Source organism: Scardinius erythrophthalmus, assembly GCF_964197995.2.
Source record: "Scardinius erythrophthalmus genome assembly, chromosome: 17".
NCBI lineage: Eukaryota > Metazoa > Chordata > Actinopteri > Cypriniformes > Leuciscidae > Scardinius > Scardinius erythrophthalmus.
Genome location: NC_138237.1, coordinates 25,947,266 through 25,965,636, shown reverse-complemented (window position 1 = coordinate 25,965,636; position 18,371 = coordinate 25,947,266). Strand labels below are relative to the sequence as shown.

The following is an 18,371-nucleotide window of genomic DNA, read 5'->3' as shown; positions in this document are numbered from 1 at the left end:
TATAGTACATCAGTACTTAAATATACTCCCATTTATCAACAATATTGCTACAGCAGGTGCTGTGAATGAAAGTTCTCAAAAGTTTGCACAAAATTAGTTTTATTTGACAAAGCACATTCTAAAAAAAATTATGTGAAATTTACATTTTAGCATTTTTAGTACGTCTAATTAAGGGGCATTTCTTTAACTGTGCTTCCTCACAAAATGAAGATTTATGATTCAAATGTGTAATTAAAATGTATTAAATAGACAAAGATCCAAAAAGGGATCTAAAATATAAAAGGTCTTATCCAGACCCTATAAATTAAATAAAATTTCGTGAACCAGCACAAATGGAAGAACAGAAAACCTACTTGTGAAAACCAAAGCCATAAAGTATGTAGAAAAAAAGGTTCTGCATAAACCTGAACTTGGATCAGATTTGAGCCACATTGGGGCAAAATGCGCTACATGGAGCCAACTCACATTTACAAGTCCTCATACCTGAGTGACTTTAAATATGTAAATAAGTGATGCATAATTCTGAACACTACATGGAGGCTGTAAATCCTTACTGGCCACTTCATTTAGGGCTTGAAAAGATCGTTTCAAGAGGTTTTGAGAAAAACTAAGCTTTTGCTCCATAGGGCTACACACTCTAATACTGCACACTGACACTTTTGTGCATTTGATGATGCCATTTTTTGGATTAGCTTTCTTTCTCCCCTTTCTTTCCCTTCAGTATTCTCACTAAACCAAAGAATTCGATGTAAAGACGTTCATGGTGTATGTGTGGTATTTGTGCCATTGGCCCATGTGGGAAAGGTTCCTAGGTTGAACATGGCCATTCCCCATGTGTTGATGCCGAGGTTGATGCACAGAATGCCAATGATGTTGAGAATGAAGCCCGCCTGTGCCTTCACACAGAAGAAAAATACAATTATCCTCTGATTTTTCCATATACAATGTCCCCAAAAATGTATTTTCACATTCAAATCCCACTTAAGCTTTATAAAATCCAATGTAACATCAAAACTCATATAAAATGTAGTTAACCATACCATGTCCAAGACTCTGAGGTTGCCATAAGAGAAAGCGATGGCGTTGGGAGGAGTGGCGACAGGAAGCATGAATGCCAACGAAGCGCTGATCGTGCAGGGCAGCATCACATAGAGCGGATGGAGCCCGATAGTTGTGGCCTGAGAACAGAGACGACGCATTACTACAACTTCCATACTTGTTGGCAAGTTAAACACTTCAGCTTCGAAATTCACTTTAAGGTTGAAAAGAATGTGTGTAATTTAAGCTGTAGAATGGGTTTGGTAGGTTTCTGTATGCTGTGTACTCTCACCATAGAGGCAAGAATGGGCAGGAATAGCGTGGTGGTGGCCGTGTTGCTGGAACACTCTGTGAACGTTCCCACCAGCAAACACAGGATCAGGGAGATGGCGAAGGGTGGGATGCTCTGCAGAGGGGCCAGGCTTTCACCCAACCACACAGATAGTCCAGACTCCTACACAAACATCACATCACATCACTCCACATTTCTCCACATCACTTCACATTACTTCACATCACATTACATTATTCCACATCACTTGACATCACATCGCTTCACTTCACATTCACTTCACATCACATCACATTATTCCACATCACTTGACATCACATCGCTTCACTTCACATTCACTTCACATTCACTTCACATCACATCACATTATTCCACATCACTTCAGAACGCTTCACTTCACATCACGTCACATCACTCCACGTCATTTCACATCACATCACATCACATCACGTCACGTCACGTCACGTCACGTCACGTCACGTCACGTCACGTCACTTCACATCACTCCACGTCACTTCACATCACATTGCTCCACATCACTTCAGAACGCTTCACTTCACATCACATCACTCCACGTCACTTCACATCACATCACATCGCTCCACATCACTTCAGAACGCTTCACTTCACATCACATCACATCTCTCCACGTCACTTCACATCACATCGCTCCACATCACTTCAGATCGCTTCACTTCACATCACTCCACATCGTTTCAGATCGCTTCACATCACATCGCATCACATCACATCACTTCACTTCACATCACTCCACATCGTTTCAGATCGCTTCACATCGCATCACATCACATCACATCGCTCCACATCACTTCAGATCGCTTCACTTCACATCACTCCACGTCATTTCACATCACATCACATCACATCACTCCACGTCACTTCACATCACATCACATCGCTCCACATCACTTCAGAACGCATCACATCACATCACATCGCTCCACATCACTTAAGAACGCTTCACTTCACATCACATCACATCTCTCCACGTCACTTCACATCACATCACATCGCTCCACATCACTTCAGAACGCTTCACTTCACATCACATCACATCGCTCCACATCACTTCAGAACGCTTCACTTCACATCACATCACATCTCTCCACGTCACTTCACATCACATCACATCACATCGCTCCACATCACTTCAGATCGCTTCACTCCACATCGTTTCAGATCACTTCACATCACATCGCATCACATCGCATCACATCGCTCCACATCACTTCACTTCACATCACTCCACATCGCTTCACATCACTTCACTTCACATCACTCCACATCGTTTCAGATCGCTTCACATCACATCACATCACTTCACTTCACTTCACATCACTCCACATCGTTTCAGATTGCTTCACATCACATCGCATCACATCACATCGCTCCACATCACTTCAGAACGCTTCACTTCACATCACGTCACGTCACTCCACATCGCATCACATCACTTCACTTCACATCACTCCACATCGCTTCACTTCACATCACTTCACTTCATTTCACTTCAGATCGCTTCAGATCGCTTCACTTCACATCGCTTCACTTCACTTCACATCACTCCACATCGCTTCACTTCACATCACTTCACTTCACTTCACATCACTCCACATCGCTTCACTTCACATCACTTCACTTCACTTCACTTCACTTCATTTCACTTCACTTCACTTCACTTCACTTCACTTCACATCACATCACTCCACATCACTTCAGATCGCTTCACTTCACATCGCTTCAGATCGCTTCACATCACATCACTCCACATCGCTTTACATCACATCACTTCACTTCACTTCGCATCGCATTGCTCCACATCACTTCAGATCGCTTCACTCCACATCGCTTCACATCACATCACTTCACTTCGCATCGCATCGCATCGCTCCACATCACTTCAGATCGCTTCACTCCACATCGCTTCACATCACATCACTTCACTTCACTTCACTTCACTTCACATCGCATCGCTCCACATCACTTCAGATCGCTTCACTCCACATCGCTTCACATCACATCGCATCACTCCATATCACTTCAGATCGCTTCACATCACATCACTCCACATCGCTTCACATCACATCACTCCACATCACTCCACAAACATCACATCACGAAACTCCACATCCACATATTACTAGTAGTGACAGACACACACACACACACACACACACACACACACACAAACACACACACACATACATATACAGTATATATATATATATCTATATTACGGGCGGGGGTGTGGGGGCAGCTAAATGTCAACTAACTTTCACTAGAATATTAGTAGACTTAGGGTTTGGGTTAGTTGAATAAGTTGACATGTAGTTGCAAAGTTACTTATAGTCAGTAGAATGTCTGTTGGGGAGCATCAAATAAAGTGTTAGCAGATATTAGACAGTCTACTAATACTCTAATTGATGCTAGTTGACTTGTAGTTGCAAAGTTTCTTACAATTAATAGAATTTCTGAAGTGGATTATCGAAAGTGTTACCCATTATATTACATTACATGTATATTATTCAATTTCAGCACGTAACTTGTCTAACATTTACCATTTTACACATGATAAAACACATTATTACACATTATTTTTTCTCAATAAAAAGACCCTAGCAACCATCCAAATCTCCCAGCTTTGTGTCGGCAAATTTCGCATGGGTGAGCAGCACTCCACTGAACTTTCTCCTTTTTTTCAGAAAATGTAGAAAAAAATCTACTTGTAACTGTAATTCCATAAAAGACTAATGAATATACATTTACTGCCATTTTAATGTGTCATTCTGTCATCCTCTTACCTCACTTCCTTTTGCCAAGGCAAATCCTCCCCCCAGGAGCAGGACTATGTTCCAGGGCATGCGATCATGCACCACCTTCCAGTTTAGTAGAGTGGGCGTACCCTTCAGTTTCTTCTTCTTTTCCTGTTTTTCTTCCCCTTTATAAAACAGATGGACCAGTAGCTCTGGTTTAAGAGCTGGTTTAAACTGATAAATATTCTGTGCGGATACTCTGAAAGCAGAACCACTTTACCTTCCTGCTCATCTCCTTCAGCTTCTTCATCATGTTCATCCTGCGAATTGATCGAATAGAGAAAGTCTATCCGAGATGGAATGAGGAAGAACATGGTTGACATGAAAATGGCCACAGTGCCATCGGTGACATATCTTTATGGAGACAGAGAAAATTGGAAGAAATTCAAATGCAATGACCAAAACTTTTCATTTTTATTTGTTTAAAAGTAAACTATTGCTATAAGTTTTAGGGTGAAGTGTACTCACTGTCCGTTTTTGTTGAAGAGCTCGGTAGCCCAGCCTGGCATGAAGCCTGGTTCTCGTGTGAACCACAGGATCACCAGGATCACAAAGATGACAAGCACTCCGCCTTCAGCAAAAGATATCGAACCCAACTTCTTATATTCATTCTTCATCACTCTGTAAGCGTCTTTGTCTCCCTCATTCTTCGAACCGCAGCCAAAAGTTTTTTTAAAACTGGGGAGAAAAATTCACCAAACAATGAATGAAAGAATGCTTAAACCAACCTCTTATATATATATATATATATATACAGTACACATATATATATATATATATATATATATATATATATATATATATATATATATATATATATATATATATATTTGTATATGTATATAAAGATGTGCACACACACACACACACACACACACACACATATATATATATATATAAAAATAATAATAATATATACCGACGCATGTAAACAAAAACGTTTATGTTAGATGCAATTAATCACGATTAATTAATTTGACAGCACTAATGTATGCAAAACTCAACATGAAATCCTATTTCTTTTCCCCCTAAAATCTATTGAAGTAATATACAGAATCAGAATCTTGGTAATAAAAAGGTCTGAAATTAAGCAGCATTATCATAATTACAGCAGAAATGCCAGAAATACTTTTAGCCAAAATTGTTTTTTTTACAATTGTATTGAATAATAGGAGCTCTTTGAGTCGAAAGAGTTGAGAACCAATGGTCTAGCTAAAAACACTCAATGTATGTCTAGGACACAACGTATTTAAAGCAAAGTTACTCACTTAAGACCCAAGTACATGAACTGCAGCCAAAGCCAAGACAGCACCAGCATCAGCAACATGTTAGGAAAGGCAAAACCGAACCAGCTGGCAAAGTTGATCACGCCATGGTTTTCTGGAAAAATCCTGTAAAAAAGGGCAAATGTGTGTGCAGTTTATAATTTGGCTCCAGTATTGTATGCACATTTTTATGTTGTAGGTCCAACAGATTGTGTGCACAACCATGCATAATCTTAAAGAGAAAAATATTTGAATAATTATAACATTTATTATTACCAAAACAATGATGGGAATGATTTTATCATTTAAGAAATTAATTTATTTTTTAAACAACACAGATCAGAGTCATAAGGAAACTTGACAAACGTACGCATCCATCTGGCCCTTGAGAATAAGATTTGGTGTGGTGCCCGTTAGGGTGGCAGTTCCTCCGATGCTGGCGGAGTAACACACACATAGACTCATTCCTTTAAAGAGACGAATGTACTTCGCTTCACGTTCTTTCTTCCTGCATTCAGAGAGTGAATTGATTCTTTCCTCCAGATCTGGATTGACTGTCAAGATTAAGAACAGGTGGGATGTAAGTTTTAAGACGGTGTGTTATTACCACTGATTGGTTAATAGTGGAAATGCTGTATATTGTTCTGCTCATTCGTGTGACTGAAACCGGTGTTACACCAAATTCTGTGACCGTATTACACTGTAAATTTATATGATCAATAAGTTCTGACAACATATGTTTTTACATTGCTTTAACTCATCAAAATAAGTTAAGCAATTTTCAACTTTATACAAGTTATGCAAGATTCAAGTTTGATGTAATTTAAGTTGAAATGATTAAACAGCCAAGTTGAGTGTACTTAAAAATTTAAGGCAGCAACTTTTTGAGAATTTGGTGTAACAGAATTTGGTGTAACAACGGCTGTACTGTAATTTCTCTCGAGTCGCTTTCTCTTGCGTCTTAGTTATCGACTGTAGTCAAAATGAGCTTTTCAAAACTCCAAATAAATGTTTTCAATTTCTTTGCCAAATGATTCATTCTTTTGAAGTGTTCAAAGCACTATAGGCTGGCAACTGCCGGTCAAAATGGTGTCAAGGCAATGAGAACACAGCCCAAACAATTGCAAATGTTTAAATATAAACAAACACTAAACCTACATTATAAAACTGGACCGTAACATCATGTATTTAACACTGGTTCATTGGTTTACAAGATCACCATTTAAACGGACAAATGTTTCGAAACCTAAACAGCTTGACGTAACAAAGCTTCATTTGCTGAAATCACATAATACATTCGTAAAAGTTTTGAAGCCTTGTGAGTTGTTTAAGATAATCTACAGGTTAACATTATAAGATAATAAAATAAAGTTTAAAAGTGTCAACATGTCAGACATACCGTTGGGTTTGTCTCCAGTGACATTGTCCAAAGGATGTTTGATGTTGACCTCGGTCAACTCAAACGCTTGATTATCTTGGCCTTCCCTCAGCTCTTTCTCATCAGAATCTGCTTCTGTGGCGCTGAGCTGTTCGAGAACAGCTTGAGAAATGGGCAGCATCATGGCTGTGGTGGCCGTGTTGCTGATCCACATGGAGAGGAAGGCTGTTACGATCATGAACCCCATCATCAGCCTGCAGAAGTGGGTGTGAAAAACAGGTGAGTGTGTGATTGAGACAGAAATGAAGCGTATGATTTCATCGTGTGTGATCTTACAAAGCAGGCCGAACTCCAACTACCAGGAGGACACTCAGAGCGATGCGCTTATGGAGATTCCAGTGTTCAACAGCTATAGCCACCAGCAGACCCCCTATAAACAGCATGTTGGTGTCCTTTAGGTACTGAACGCACACCTGAAACACAAAGTAACACACTTACCCCCGATTTCACAAACAAGGCTTAAGTGTAGTCCCAGGTTAAAATGCATGTTTGAGCTGTTTTAACTGAAAGCAACTTGCACTGAGATAGCTTAAAATATGTTTTGTCTCAAGATGCACACTAGAAATGTTTTTTTTCTAAATTACATTTATAAAAACTACTTAAATGTCCCAAACTAAGGCCTAATCTTGGCTTAATCTAAGCCCTGTCTGTGAAACCGGGCCTTAATGACATATTTAGTTCTGGTCAACATGGTTTGGGTTACATTTTTTTTTACTGTATACAGAGTGTGTACGGAGCCACCAAACTGACATGATAATAGGGAAAAAGTATATTTTCTTATGCAAAACTTTTGCATTCACCCCAAAAAACTGCGTTCCCTCACAAAACCTTTGTGATGGAAGTAATATGAAAATCTAGGTAATGCTATTTTGATAGTCCACATTCTACTAACTTTAAAGTCCCCCTGTAGTCAATAATTGTATCCCTTAAAATTCATCTTTGATCACCAAAATGACATATTTAAAAGTTTTTTCCTTGAAAAACATTTCTTCATGTCTTTAAATAGATTGAATGTAACTCTACACCCTTGCCTCATTTAGTATAAGCGGTTCAATGAATATGCAAATTATCCCCACGTCCACTCATTCACACCAGCTCAGAGATCCACTCGTTGATGATCACATGTTGACGTGATTGGTTACAAGGTAGTTTGTGACGTCAGAAACACCAGCGATTTCAAACCGCATTTTTGAGACTGTCTTTGTTTCACTGCAGTTTTAAGGAGGAAATACTCAGCAATGGCGTTGACTTATGAATTTGTACATGGTTTGTCTTAAAGCATATTAAAAACACCACATAGACATACTGTATAAACAACATTAAAAGCTTGATTTTTTTCCACAGGGGGTACTTTAAGTAACTGTAATGTCAGCTACCAGTCATTAGACTATTAGAAGTTCTCTTACTGCGAGAGAACACAAAAGTTTTGTGAGTGAAGTGGCAAAAATAGTATGTGAAACTATATGCATTACACAATTTAAACGTTTAAAAAAATTTATTCAAGTAAACCTTTTAGAAATAAACATTTTTAATCAAATTTTGTGTAAAATGTGTTGGCAATCTGAGAGAGAGAGTCAAGATGTTCAAAACCATTCATTTGGGAGATGAAAAGTCAAGTTGAGAGCATTGCATTGTGGGATACAGTACACAGCACAATATGCTGTGGTTGTATTTCCTTATTCCTCATTAGATTTTAGAGTGTCTAAAATCAGTCAAAGATGGAAAGATAAGGAAAATAAAGATATATTACAGTCTGGCTGATGACATGTTCAAAGGTGTCCATAAAAACTGCTTTTATGGCTCATAAAGTTCTCAAATCATTAGAGATAACGCCTGTACAAATAGTTCTCATGCTGATGAAGGTAAATCTCTCTGGGCATGTGATCAGTCATTACTTTAAAATAGTTTTCCATGGCTTTTGTGCTTGCGACTACAGTAATAAAACTGATAATCTCTTATGATAACTATATAACAATTGTTATGTGAGTAGTTTGCTTGGCCATTATGTTTTCTCAATCGCTTTGGGACATTTTTCGAAACAGTCTTAACATTCTCTAAACTGTAAGCTCAATTGTCACAATTGTTTGTTGGAACATCAGAACTCTAATGCATGTCTGCAAAATTCAAAACTCACCCAAACCATTTAATTCATGCTTCAAAATCTATTATTGTGTCAGTAAATTGGCCAATGGCACCAAAATAAAAGGTGTTTTTATCATTGTGTGAGCCATGCTGGTAAAACTGTTTATATATATTTTTCTCTATGGAAATATTTGTTATACACAAATTTGGTGTTTTTTGTTTATTTGTTTTTTACTTTTTTTGTTGACACTAACTGCTTTTATACTATACAAGAATGTCAGTTTTGTCTGTGTATCACACTGAGCTTTTTAAATACAGACAGTATGTAAATATTGACTAGGAAAAATCAATCTCTGCTGCTGTTCAGGTAGTTGTGATGTTCCTCTATGCTCAAAAATGTTGGTGATAAGATTGTGATTCCTATTTCATTACATAATTTGCCAAATTACATTACAACATTACAAACATTCATGGAATATAACATGTCTGACAGATTTTGATCACTCAATTGATCATTTTGCCTGTGATGGCTCACACGATGAAAGAATGTTTACAAGTTGTGAAGAGTTTGACAGTTTAAAAGGGTGGTATAATGCCCTTTTCACAAGATGTAAAATAAGTCTCTGATGTCCCCAGAGTGTGTATGTGAAGTTTTAGCTCAAAATATCCCACAGATATTTTTATATAGCATGTTAAAATTGTTACTTTTTGAGGCTGAGCAAAAAAGCACCGTTTTCTTGTCTGTCCGTTTAAATGCAAATGAGCTGCTGCTCCCAGCACAGAGGGCGGAGCTTCAACAGCTTGTGTCATTTTACCTCACACACACACACGCACTGAAAATGTAAAAAACCTTTAGCCTTTTATGTTTAAACCGGAGTCGGACAAATATGGAGAGACTGAAGAAGAAGTGACAACATGTAGACAACATTTCTGAATAGTTAGTTGATGAATTTATGTAGCTTATGTGTTGTTATCTTCTAGTCATTGATTAGCATATTCTGTCTTGATAATCTATAAATAGCGTTCCCGGGGGCGGGGTTTATGTACATTTTAGCGTTTGTGATGTCACTAACCCAGGAGGAAGCTCGTGTAGTCCCTTTGTTGTAATCCTTAAAAAGCAACTTCTTTAAAATAAAATATCTTCCTTTGCTTTGAACTTTGAGCATTGTTACTTTGCAGATGCTGTTAATGCTCAAACAGCAACATTACACACTAACTAAAGTTAGAAAAGTGAAATCATAATCAACCACCCCTTTAACTGAGAATCAACTCATCAGTTTTGATCAACAAGCCATGTGCATAGATAGATAGATAGAAACTTCTTAAGTATTTAAAGATTTTTTTTTAATACAAAATGCTAATCATGGAATTTTTTTTTAACAGTACCTTTTCCGACTCCATGATGCCCATCATGGGGAAGAGGACGACGGGCAGCAGGGCAGTGATGGCGAGAGGCATACACTCTGTGCACCAGAACAGTGCCATCAGGATGATGACATAACCACATCTCGCCTCCTGAAGAACACAATAGTCATACGTGTCAAAACGTAGGGGAATACATCACCTGTTCACATAGCAGTAGGGCTCATTTCTGTTGAAGAGAATTATTGGATGTGAAGAAGATGCATTGCACATCTAAGATGTGATCTCAGGTCTATGGCAATCCTCTCATCTTAGCTTGTCAAAGGGGAGAAAAGGGTGGGATTTGATTCTATCTCTTACATCTAGTGCAGGTTCCAGGGGTCACTACTGCATCTCTTGAAGACCTATTTAGACACATCGATCATTCTCAGAATCCTGATAAAACTAACCCTTGAACATAAACGACTATAAACTGTTTTTAATTCATTTACTTTTATGGATGCTTTATTGCTTGAGAAAAGGCTGTATATGTTTAACCATGTAAAGCCTGAAAAATAAAATGTGTTTTTTTAATGGAACAGAAACTTTAGACAAATTTGGTGCAGTTTCTGATATTTATATGGCTAAAAAGTAAGATGAAATTCTGAAAGTTTGTAGTGTGTGTGTGTGTGTGTGTTTGATGGACCTTTAAACATTGTAATATAAGAGTATGAATGTGCTGCAGGTGCATGATGGATCGTGTAGCTCAATTATATCTAGTGTAGTTTAAAAAAAAAAGTAAATTACACTAATAGTAATAGTTTAGCCACTTTAGGGGGTCTTAAATGTCTGATCATTCTTTTTTTAAATTAACCCTTAAATACATGAATGTTTCGACAATCATTCTTACATATTCGGGTCTTTAGCGACCCGGATCTATATCTAACACGGATGGATCTCTACCTGTCGCGATAATATAAAAACTCTCCTGATATTAGACTAACAATTACAGAAGAATAAAATATAGCATATTTTGTTACCTTTTGTAGCTTGGAAGGTTTCAGATGCTTTATACCATCATCATTATCCTCGTCAGAGCTCATTTCCCAAATTCAGCTCATTTTTGTAATCTTAAACATATTCTCGAAACTATGCATCAAATCAATATTTTGATCGCTGACAGCTTCTTCACCAGATCCACCATCAAGTGACAGTGACACTAATATCTGATTGCGTTCAGTTTTTGCTCTGTAGTAAATCGCTGAGCCATTTCAAGTTTTGCTGATGATACTTCCTATTCTTTTGTTTTCAGCCTGCGGTAACTATGAGTGAAACATCACTTCATCATTGTGTCTCAGATATTGCCACCTTGTGGAATAAAGGTGAATTGCACTTATTCAGTCATTAAAGATAAAATTATTGTTGTGTAGAAAAAATATATATACACTGTTACACACCTCGGGTTGTTAGCGACCCTATACAATTTTTACAAAAAATGAATAGGAAAACAGGCATTCTTTTATAATCTTATTTTTTTCTTGTTATATTGTTTATAATGAACTGATTGAGGAATACTAAGAAGGTTGATGTCTAACTTAAAAAAATGGATGAGGAAGAGGGTAGTGAATGATGTCCCAGGTCACTAAAGTACCGAGGTATGCTTTTAAGGGTTAACATTACCATTTCAATAACTGATTCAAATAGAGAGTAGAATTTTGTGCATTATTTTTTCAGCTGATGTTCTTAAGGTCAGAGTAACCCGGTCTCACGATGTTGAGTAACAGTGGGCCACATGGCTTAATTTTCTTTGTTTGTGACTTGAGGATGACCTCCGCAAGCTGTGTAAATATAGTGTTCCACAGATCATAAATAAGAGCAGTGAGGTTTTCAGCCATCATTCAGCTGCTGATGAGATTTTATTTTTAAATGTTCTGATATCATATTGACATATTTCAGTCATTTGGCGATTAAAAATTCACATACGCAAAATGTAGATGCATAAAGAAACTATTTTGGTTAACATGTTCAATGGCTTTGAATTGATTTTCCACAAAATACTCCTGCAGAAAGGCACTTACCGGAGTTGGGATGACAATCGGCAGGGGCAATATTACTAAAGGGGTGATGAAGATGATCAGGTAGTTTCTGTGAAGCCATATCCAGCGTAGGATTAATGCAACATCTTCTGGAATCCCTGGAAGTCCCATGTCTTCTGGCCTTCAGCTGCAGATGTCAGGTGTGTGGTGGATGGATTGCTGATGAAGGTCGAGCTAGATCAATGTGTTTATAGGCATCGTCACATAAGAAAAATTAAACATTAACTGTGTGAACAAGGGGAGGGTAAATAGAGGAATGAAAGAGGGGAGGGTAAAAGTGACGGCAAACAAAAAAAGATTAACCCATTTGTTATCTTTTTAATAAAGCCGCAATTCATTGTTTTGTTAAAACACTGACTAATGAATTTATTTATAGCACATCTGAACTTTTCACACTACTAATGTCATCATGGAAGAGCTGGAGTCACCCTGATAAGTGTTTCTTTCACACCGGAGATATGCAAAGAATGTTTCTCACTGTTCTCTTCTAAATGTGCGGGAATAATATAATTGCCATTGTGCTGGTTTGTAAAGAATAAATGAAAGATTAAGGAAATAATCAAGTAACAAAACACTTTACAAGTAGGTTCATTTGATTAGCATTAGCATTAGTTCAACATCATGAAATAACAATAAACTATTTTTACTGCATTTATTATTCTGTTACTGTTCATTTATAAATAGACTTTTAAGCACTATTGTTAATTCATGTTCATTCATAATGCATTTATGTAAATTTATACAAATGTTAATGTATTAGTATATGTAAAAATTAACATTAACCTAAATGCTTTAAAAATGTATGTTAACGAATTTATTATTCTGAAGTGTTATGTTTCATAACTAGTGTTTATTTATTTAATGTCAAACTAAATGAGACATTGTCCATATCTATGGAATCCAAAGAATTTGTTTTTGCAGTTCCAAAGCTGTTTGTTATTTACAGTTTAAAAGAAGGACATAGAGTGTAAATAGATATGAAAATAATTCCAGCAAGGACACACCTGATTGAGTAAACATATTCAGTACTGTTTAAATGTTTGGGGTCAGTACGTCTTTTTTTTTTTTGAAGAAGAAGAAATTAGTTCTGCGTTATGTGATGAAACTCCTTTATGCAAGCTGATGAAATTTACAGCATTAACTTCTTTGGCACCAGCTGATTGGTTCATGTTGCATTTGTAGCCAATGAGCTTGCAGCTCAACATTTAAATAGCTGGTTACCATTCACTACAGCATATGTATTGGTGTATCGGCGTATGTATTGGCAGTAGCAAGTTCCTGTACATGCTCTGCAGCAGCAGCAATAATCTACAACAATGGCAATAATCAACAGCAGCTGCAGCAGCAGCAGCGGAGCAGATCTATCCCACCAGGACCAAATACAGTAACATTGTCATATCCATTACTATGCTAAAAATCTGGTCAGGTTGGAATCCTCTCTGGACTCTGATCAGGGGCAGGAGTCCTCTCTGGACTCTGGTCAGGGGCAGGAGTCCTCTCTGGACTCTGGTCAGGGACAGGAGTCCTCTCTGGACTCTGGTCAGGGGCTGGAGCCCTCTCTGGACTCTAGTCAGGGGCAGGAGTCCTCTCTGGACTCTGATCAGGGGCAGGAGTCCTCTCTGGACTCTGATCAGGGGCTGGAGTCCTCTCTGGACTCTGGTCAGGGGCTGGAGCCCTCTCTGGACTCTGGTTAGGGGCAGAAGTCCTCTCTGGACTCTGATCAGGGGATGGAGTCCTCTCTGGACTCTGATCAGGGGCTGGAGCCCTCTCTGGACTCTGGTCAGGGGCTGGAGCCCTCTCTAGACTCTGGTCAGGGGCAGAAGTCCTCTCTGGACTCTGATCAGGGGCTGGAGTCCTCTCTGGACTCTGGTAAGGGGCAGGAGTCCTCTCTGGACTCTGGTAAGGGGCAGGAGTCCTCTCTGGACTCTGGTCAGGGGCAGGAGTCCTCTCTGGACTCTTATCAGGGGCTGGAGTCCTCTCTGGACTCTGATCAGGGGATGAAGTCCTCTCTGGACTCTGGTTAGGGGCTGGAGCCCTCTCTGGACTCTGGTTAGGGGCAGAAGTCCTCTCTGGACTCTGATCAAGGGATGGAGTCCTCTCTGGACTCTGGTAAGGGGCAGGAGTCCTCTCTGGACTCTGGTCAGGGGCAGGAGTCCTCTCTGGACTCTGACCAGGGGATGGAGTCCTCTCTGGACTCTGGTAAGGGGCAGGAGTCCTCTCTGGACTCTGGTCAGGGGCAGGAGTCCTCTCTGGACTCTTATCAGGGGCTGGAGGCCTCTCTGGACTCTGATCAGGGGATGGAGTCCTCTCTGGACTCTGCTGAGGGGCTGGAGGCCTCTCTGGACTCTGATCAGGGGATGGAGTCCTCTCTGGACTCTGATCAGGGGCAGGAGTCCTCTCTGGACTCTTATCAGGGGCTGGAGTCCTCTCTGGACTCTGATCAGGGGATGGAGTCCTCTCTGGACTCTGGTCAGGGGCTGGAGTCCTCTCTGGACTCTGCTGAGGGGTTGGAGTCCTCTCTGGACTCTGGTCCAGGGCAGGAGTCCTCTCTGGACTCTGATCAGGGGCTGGAGTCCTCTCTGGACTCTGGTCAGGGGCTGGAGCCCTCTCTGGACTCTGGTCAGGGGCTGGAGCCCTTTCTAGACTCTGGTCAGGGGCAGAAGTCCTCTCTGGACTCTGATCAGGGGCTGGAGTCCTCTCTGGACTCTGGTAAGGGGCAGGAGTCCTCTCTGGACTCTGGTCAGGGGCAGGAGTCCTCTCTGGACTCTTATCAGGGGCTGGAGCCCTCTCTGGACTCTGATCAGGGGCTGGAGTCCTCTCTGGACTCTGCTGAGGGGTTGGAGTCCTCTCTGGACTCTGGTCAGGGGCAGGAGTCCTCTCTGGACTCTGGTCAGGGGCAGGAGTCCTCTCTGGACTCTGATCAGGGGCTGGAGTCCTCTCTGGACTCTGGTCAGGGGCTGGAGCCCTCTCTGGACTCTGGTCAGGGGCAGAAGTCCCCTCTGGACTCTGATCAGGGGATGGAGTCCTCTCTGGACTCTGGTCAGGGGCAGGAGTCCTCTCTGGACTCTGACCAGGGGATGGAGTCCTCTCTGGACTCTGGTCAGGGGCAGGAGTCCTCTCTGGACTCTGATCAGGGGCTGGAGGCCTCTCTGGACTCTGATCAGGGGATGGAGTCCTCTCTGGACTCTGCTGAGGGGCTGGAGGCCTCTCTGGACTCTGATCAGGGGATGGAGGCCTCTCTGGACACTGATCAGGGGCAGGAGTTCTCTCTGGACTCTTATCAGGGGCTGGAGTCCTCTCTGGACTCTGATCAGGGGATGGAGTCCTCTCTGGACTCTGGTCAGGGGCTGGAGTCCTCTCTGGACTCTGCTGAGGGGTTGGAGTCCTCTCTGGACTCTGGTACGGGGCAGGAGTCCTCTCTGGACTCTGATCAGGGGCTGGAGTCCTCTCTGGACTCTGGTCAGGGGCAGGAGTCCTCTCTGGACTCTGATCAGGGGCTGGAGTCCTCTCTGGACTCTGCTGAGGGGTTGGAGTCCTCTCTGGACTCTGGTCAGGGGCAGGAGTCCTCTGTGGACTCTGATCAGGGGCTGGAGTCCTCTCTGGACTCTGGTCAGGGGCTGGAGCCCTCTCTGGACTCTGGTCAGGGGCAGAAGTCCTCTCTGGACTCTGATCAGGGGATGGATTCCTCTCTGGATTCTGGTCAGGGGCAGGAGTCCTCTCTGGACTCTGATCAGGGGATGGATTCCTCTCTGGATTCTGGTCAGGGGCAGGAGTCCTCTCTGGACTCTGATCAGGGGCTGGAGTCCTCTCTGGACTCTGCTCAGGGGTTGGAGTCCTCTCTGGACTCTGGTCAGGGGCAGGAGTCCTCTCTGGACTCTGCTGAGGGGCTGGAGGCCTCTCTGGACTCTGATCAGGGGATGGAGTCCTCTCTGGACACTGATCAGGGGCAGGAGTTCTCTCTGGACTCTTATCAGGGGCTGGAGTCCTCTCTGGACTCTGATCAGGGGGTGGAGTCCTCTCTGGACTCTGGTCAGGGGCTGGAGTCCTCTCTGGACTCTGCTGAGGGGTTGGAGTCCTCTCTGGACTCTGGTACGGGGCAGGAGTCCTCTCTGGACTCTGATCAGGGGCTGGAGTCCTCTCTGGACTCTGGTCAGGGGCAGGAGTCCTCTCTGGACTCTGATCAGGGGCTGGAGTCCTCTCTGGACTCTGGTCTGGGGCAGGAGTCCTCTCTGGACTCTGATCAGGGGCTGGAGTCCTCTCTGGACTCTGGTCAGGGGCTGGAGCCCTCTCTGGACTCTGGTCAGGGGCAGAAGTCCTCTCTGGACTCTGATCAGGGGATGGAGTCCTCTCTGGACTCTGGTAAGGGGCAGGAGTCCTCTCTGGACTCTGGTCAGGGGCAGGAGTCCTCTCTGGACTCTGACCAGGGGATGGAGTCCTCTCTGGACTCTGGTAAGGGACAGGAGTCCTCTCTGGACTCTGGTCAGGGGCTGGAGCCCTCTCTGGACTCTGGTCAGGGGCAGAAGCCCTCTCTGGACTCTGATCAGGGGATGGAGTCCTCTCTGGACTCTGGTAAGGGGCAGGAGTCCTCTCTGGACTCTGGTCCAGGGCAGGAGTCCTCTCTGGACTCTGATCAGGGGCTGGAGTCCTCTCTGGACTCTGATCAGGGGATGGAGTCCTTTCTGGACTCTGCTGAGGGGCTGGAGGCCTCTCTGGACTCTGATCAGGGGCTGGAGCCCTCTCTGGACTCTGGTCAGGGGCAGAAGTCCTCTCTGGACTCTGATCAGGGGCTGGAGTCCTCTCTGGACTCTGATCAGGGGCAGGAGTCCTCTCTGGACTCTGATCAGGGGCAGGAGTCCTCTCTGGACTCTTATCAGGGGCTGGAGTCCTCTCTGGACTCTGGTCAGGGGCAGGAGTCCTCTCTGGACTCTGTTCAGGGGCTGGAGTCCTCTCTGGACTCTGGTAAGGGGCAGGAGTCCTCTCTGGACTCTGGTAAGGGGCAGGAGTCCTCTCTGGACTCTGGTCAGGGGCAGGAGTCCTCTCTGGACTCTGATCAGGGGCTGGAGTCCTCTCTGGACTCTGGCCAGGGACTGGAGCGGATGTGTGTGGCCTAAACACACCTAGGCTACATTTACACTAGCACAAAAAAAAATCTGATCTTTTACTCACATCTGACACAGATCGGAATTTGTTGCACAAGTGTAAACACAAAAGATCAGATTTTTTTTGCATCAGATCTGAGCCACTCCCAAATGTGGTTTTAAATCAGATACATATCCGATATCTGAACATCCGACCTACGTCATATTTATTCACAAAGATATCTTTTTAATGTTGTATTATGAGGCAGGCGTGCCTATATGTGCTCGCTCACAGCTTTTTATTAAGGTGGGATCTTTATATTAATCTTTGTAAAGAAAAGAAATTGTGCGAACACAGAAAATTCAGGAGCTGGTTTTCAACCTCTGCCCGTGACTTTTATAAATAAAACACCTTTACTACTGAAAGCTACATTATCACAGCAATGAGATGATAACTTCTCTGTAATCATTTTAAACTATATTAATATATAAAACAGTTTGTATTGTAATAATTTTACACAATACTGCTGTTTTACATTATTTTGATTAAATAAATGCAGCCTTGGTGAACATAAAAGACTTCTTATAAAAACATTTAAAAAAACTTGTTACAGTTCATTTTGATTGCCCACTTCAGACATTCTACTAACTGTGAGTTACTTTACAACTACAAGTCAACTAGCAGTCATTAGAGTATTAGTAAACTGTCTACTTAATATCTGCCAACACTTTATTTTGATGCTCCTCCAACAGACATTCTACTGACTATAAGTAACTTTGCAAGTATATGTCAACTTATTCTACTAACCCAAACCCAAACACCTAACCCTATAGCCTAACACCCTACTCTACAGTCTACTCTAATGAGAGTTAGTTGACATGTAGGTTTCAATAAATCAAATTTATT

At 41.8% G+C, this 18,371-nt stretch overlaps 1 protein-coding gene across 1 annotated transcript; it reads right to left on the bottom strand.

The window, feature by feature from the left end:
- Positions 1-758: 758 nt before the first annotated feature.
- Positions 759-12,452, bottom strand: slc13a2 (solute carrier family 13 member 2; the record flags this gene model as incomplete). Its single annotated transcript, XM_081390200.1, has 12 exons — positions 12,369-12,452; positions 10,336-10,464; positions 7,144-7,280; positions 6,829-7,061; positions 5,800-5,983; positions 5,433-5,555; positions 4,633-4,842; positions 4,380-4,518; positions 4,153-4,275; positions 1,331-1,492; positions 1,041-1,178; positions 759-896 (listed from the first exon to the last, which is right to left on the bottom strand). Exons 2-12 carry the CDS (start codon positions 10,432-10,434, stop codon positions 759-761), a joined length of 1,686 nt encoding a protein of 561 aa, XP_081246326.1. The 5' UTR covers positions 10,435-10,464; positions 12,369-12,452.
- Positions 12,453-18,371: the final 5,919 nt, after the last annotated feature.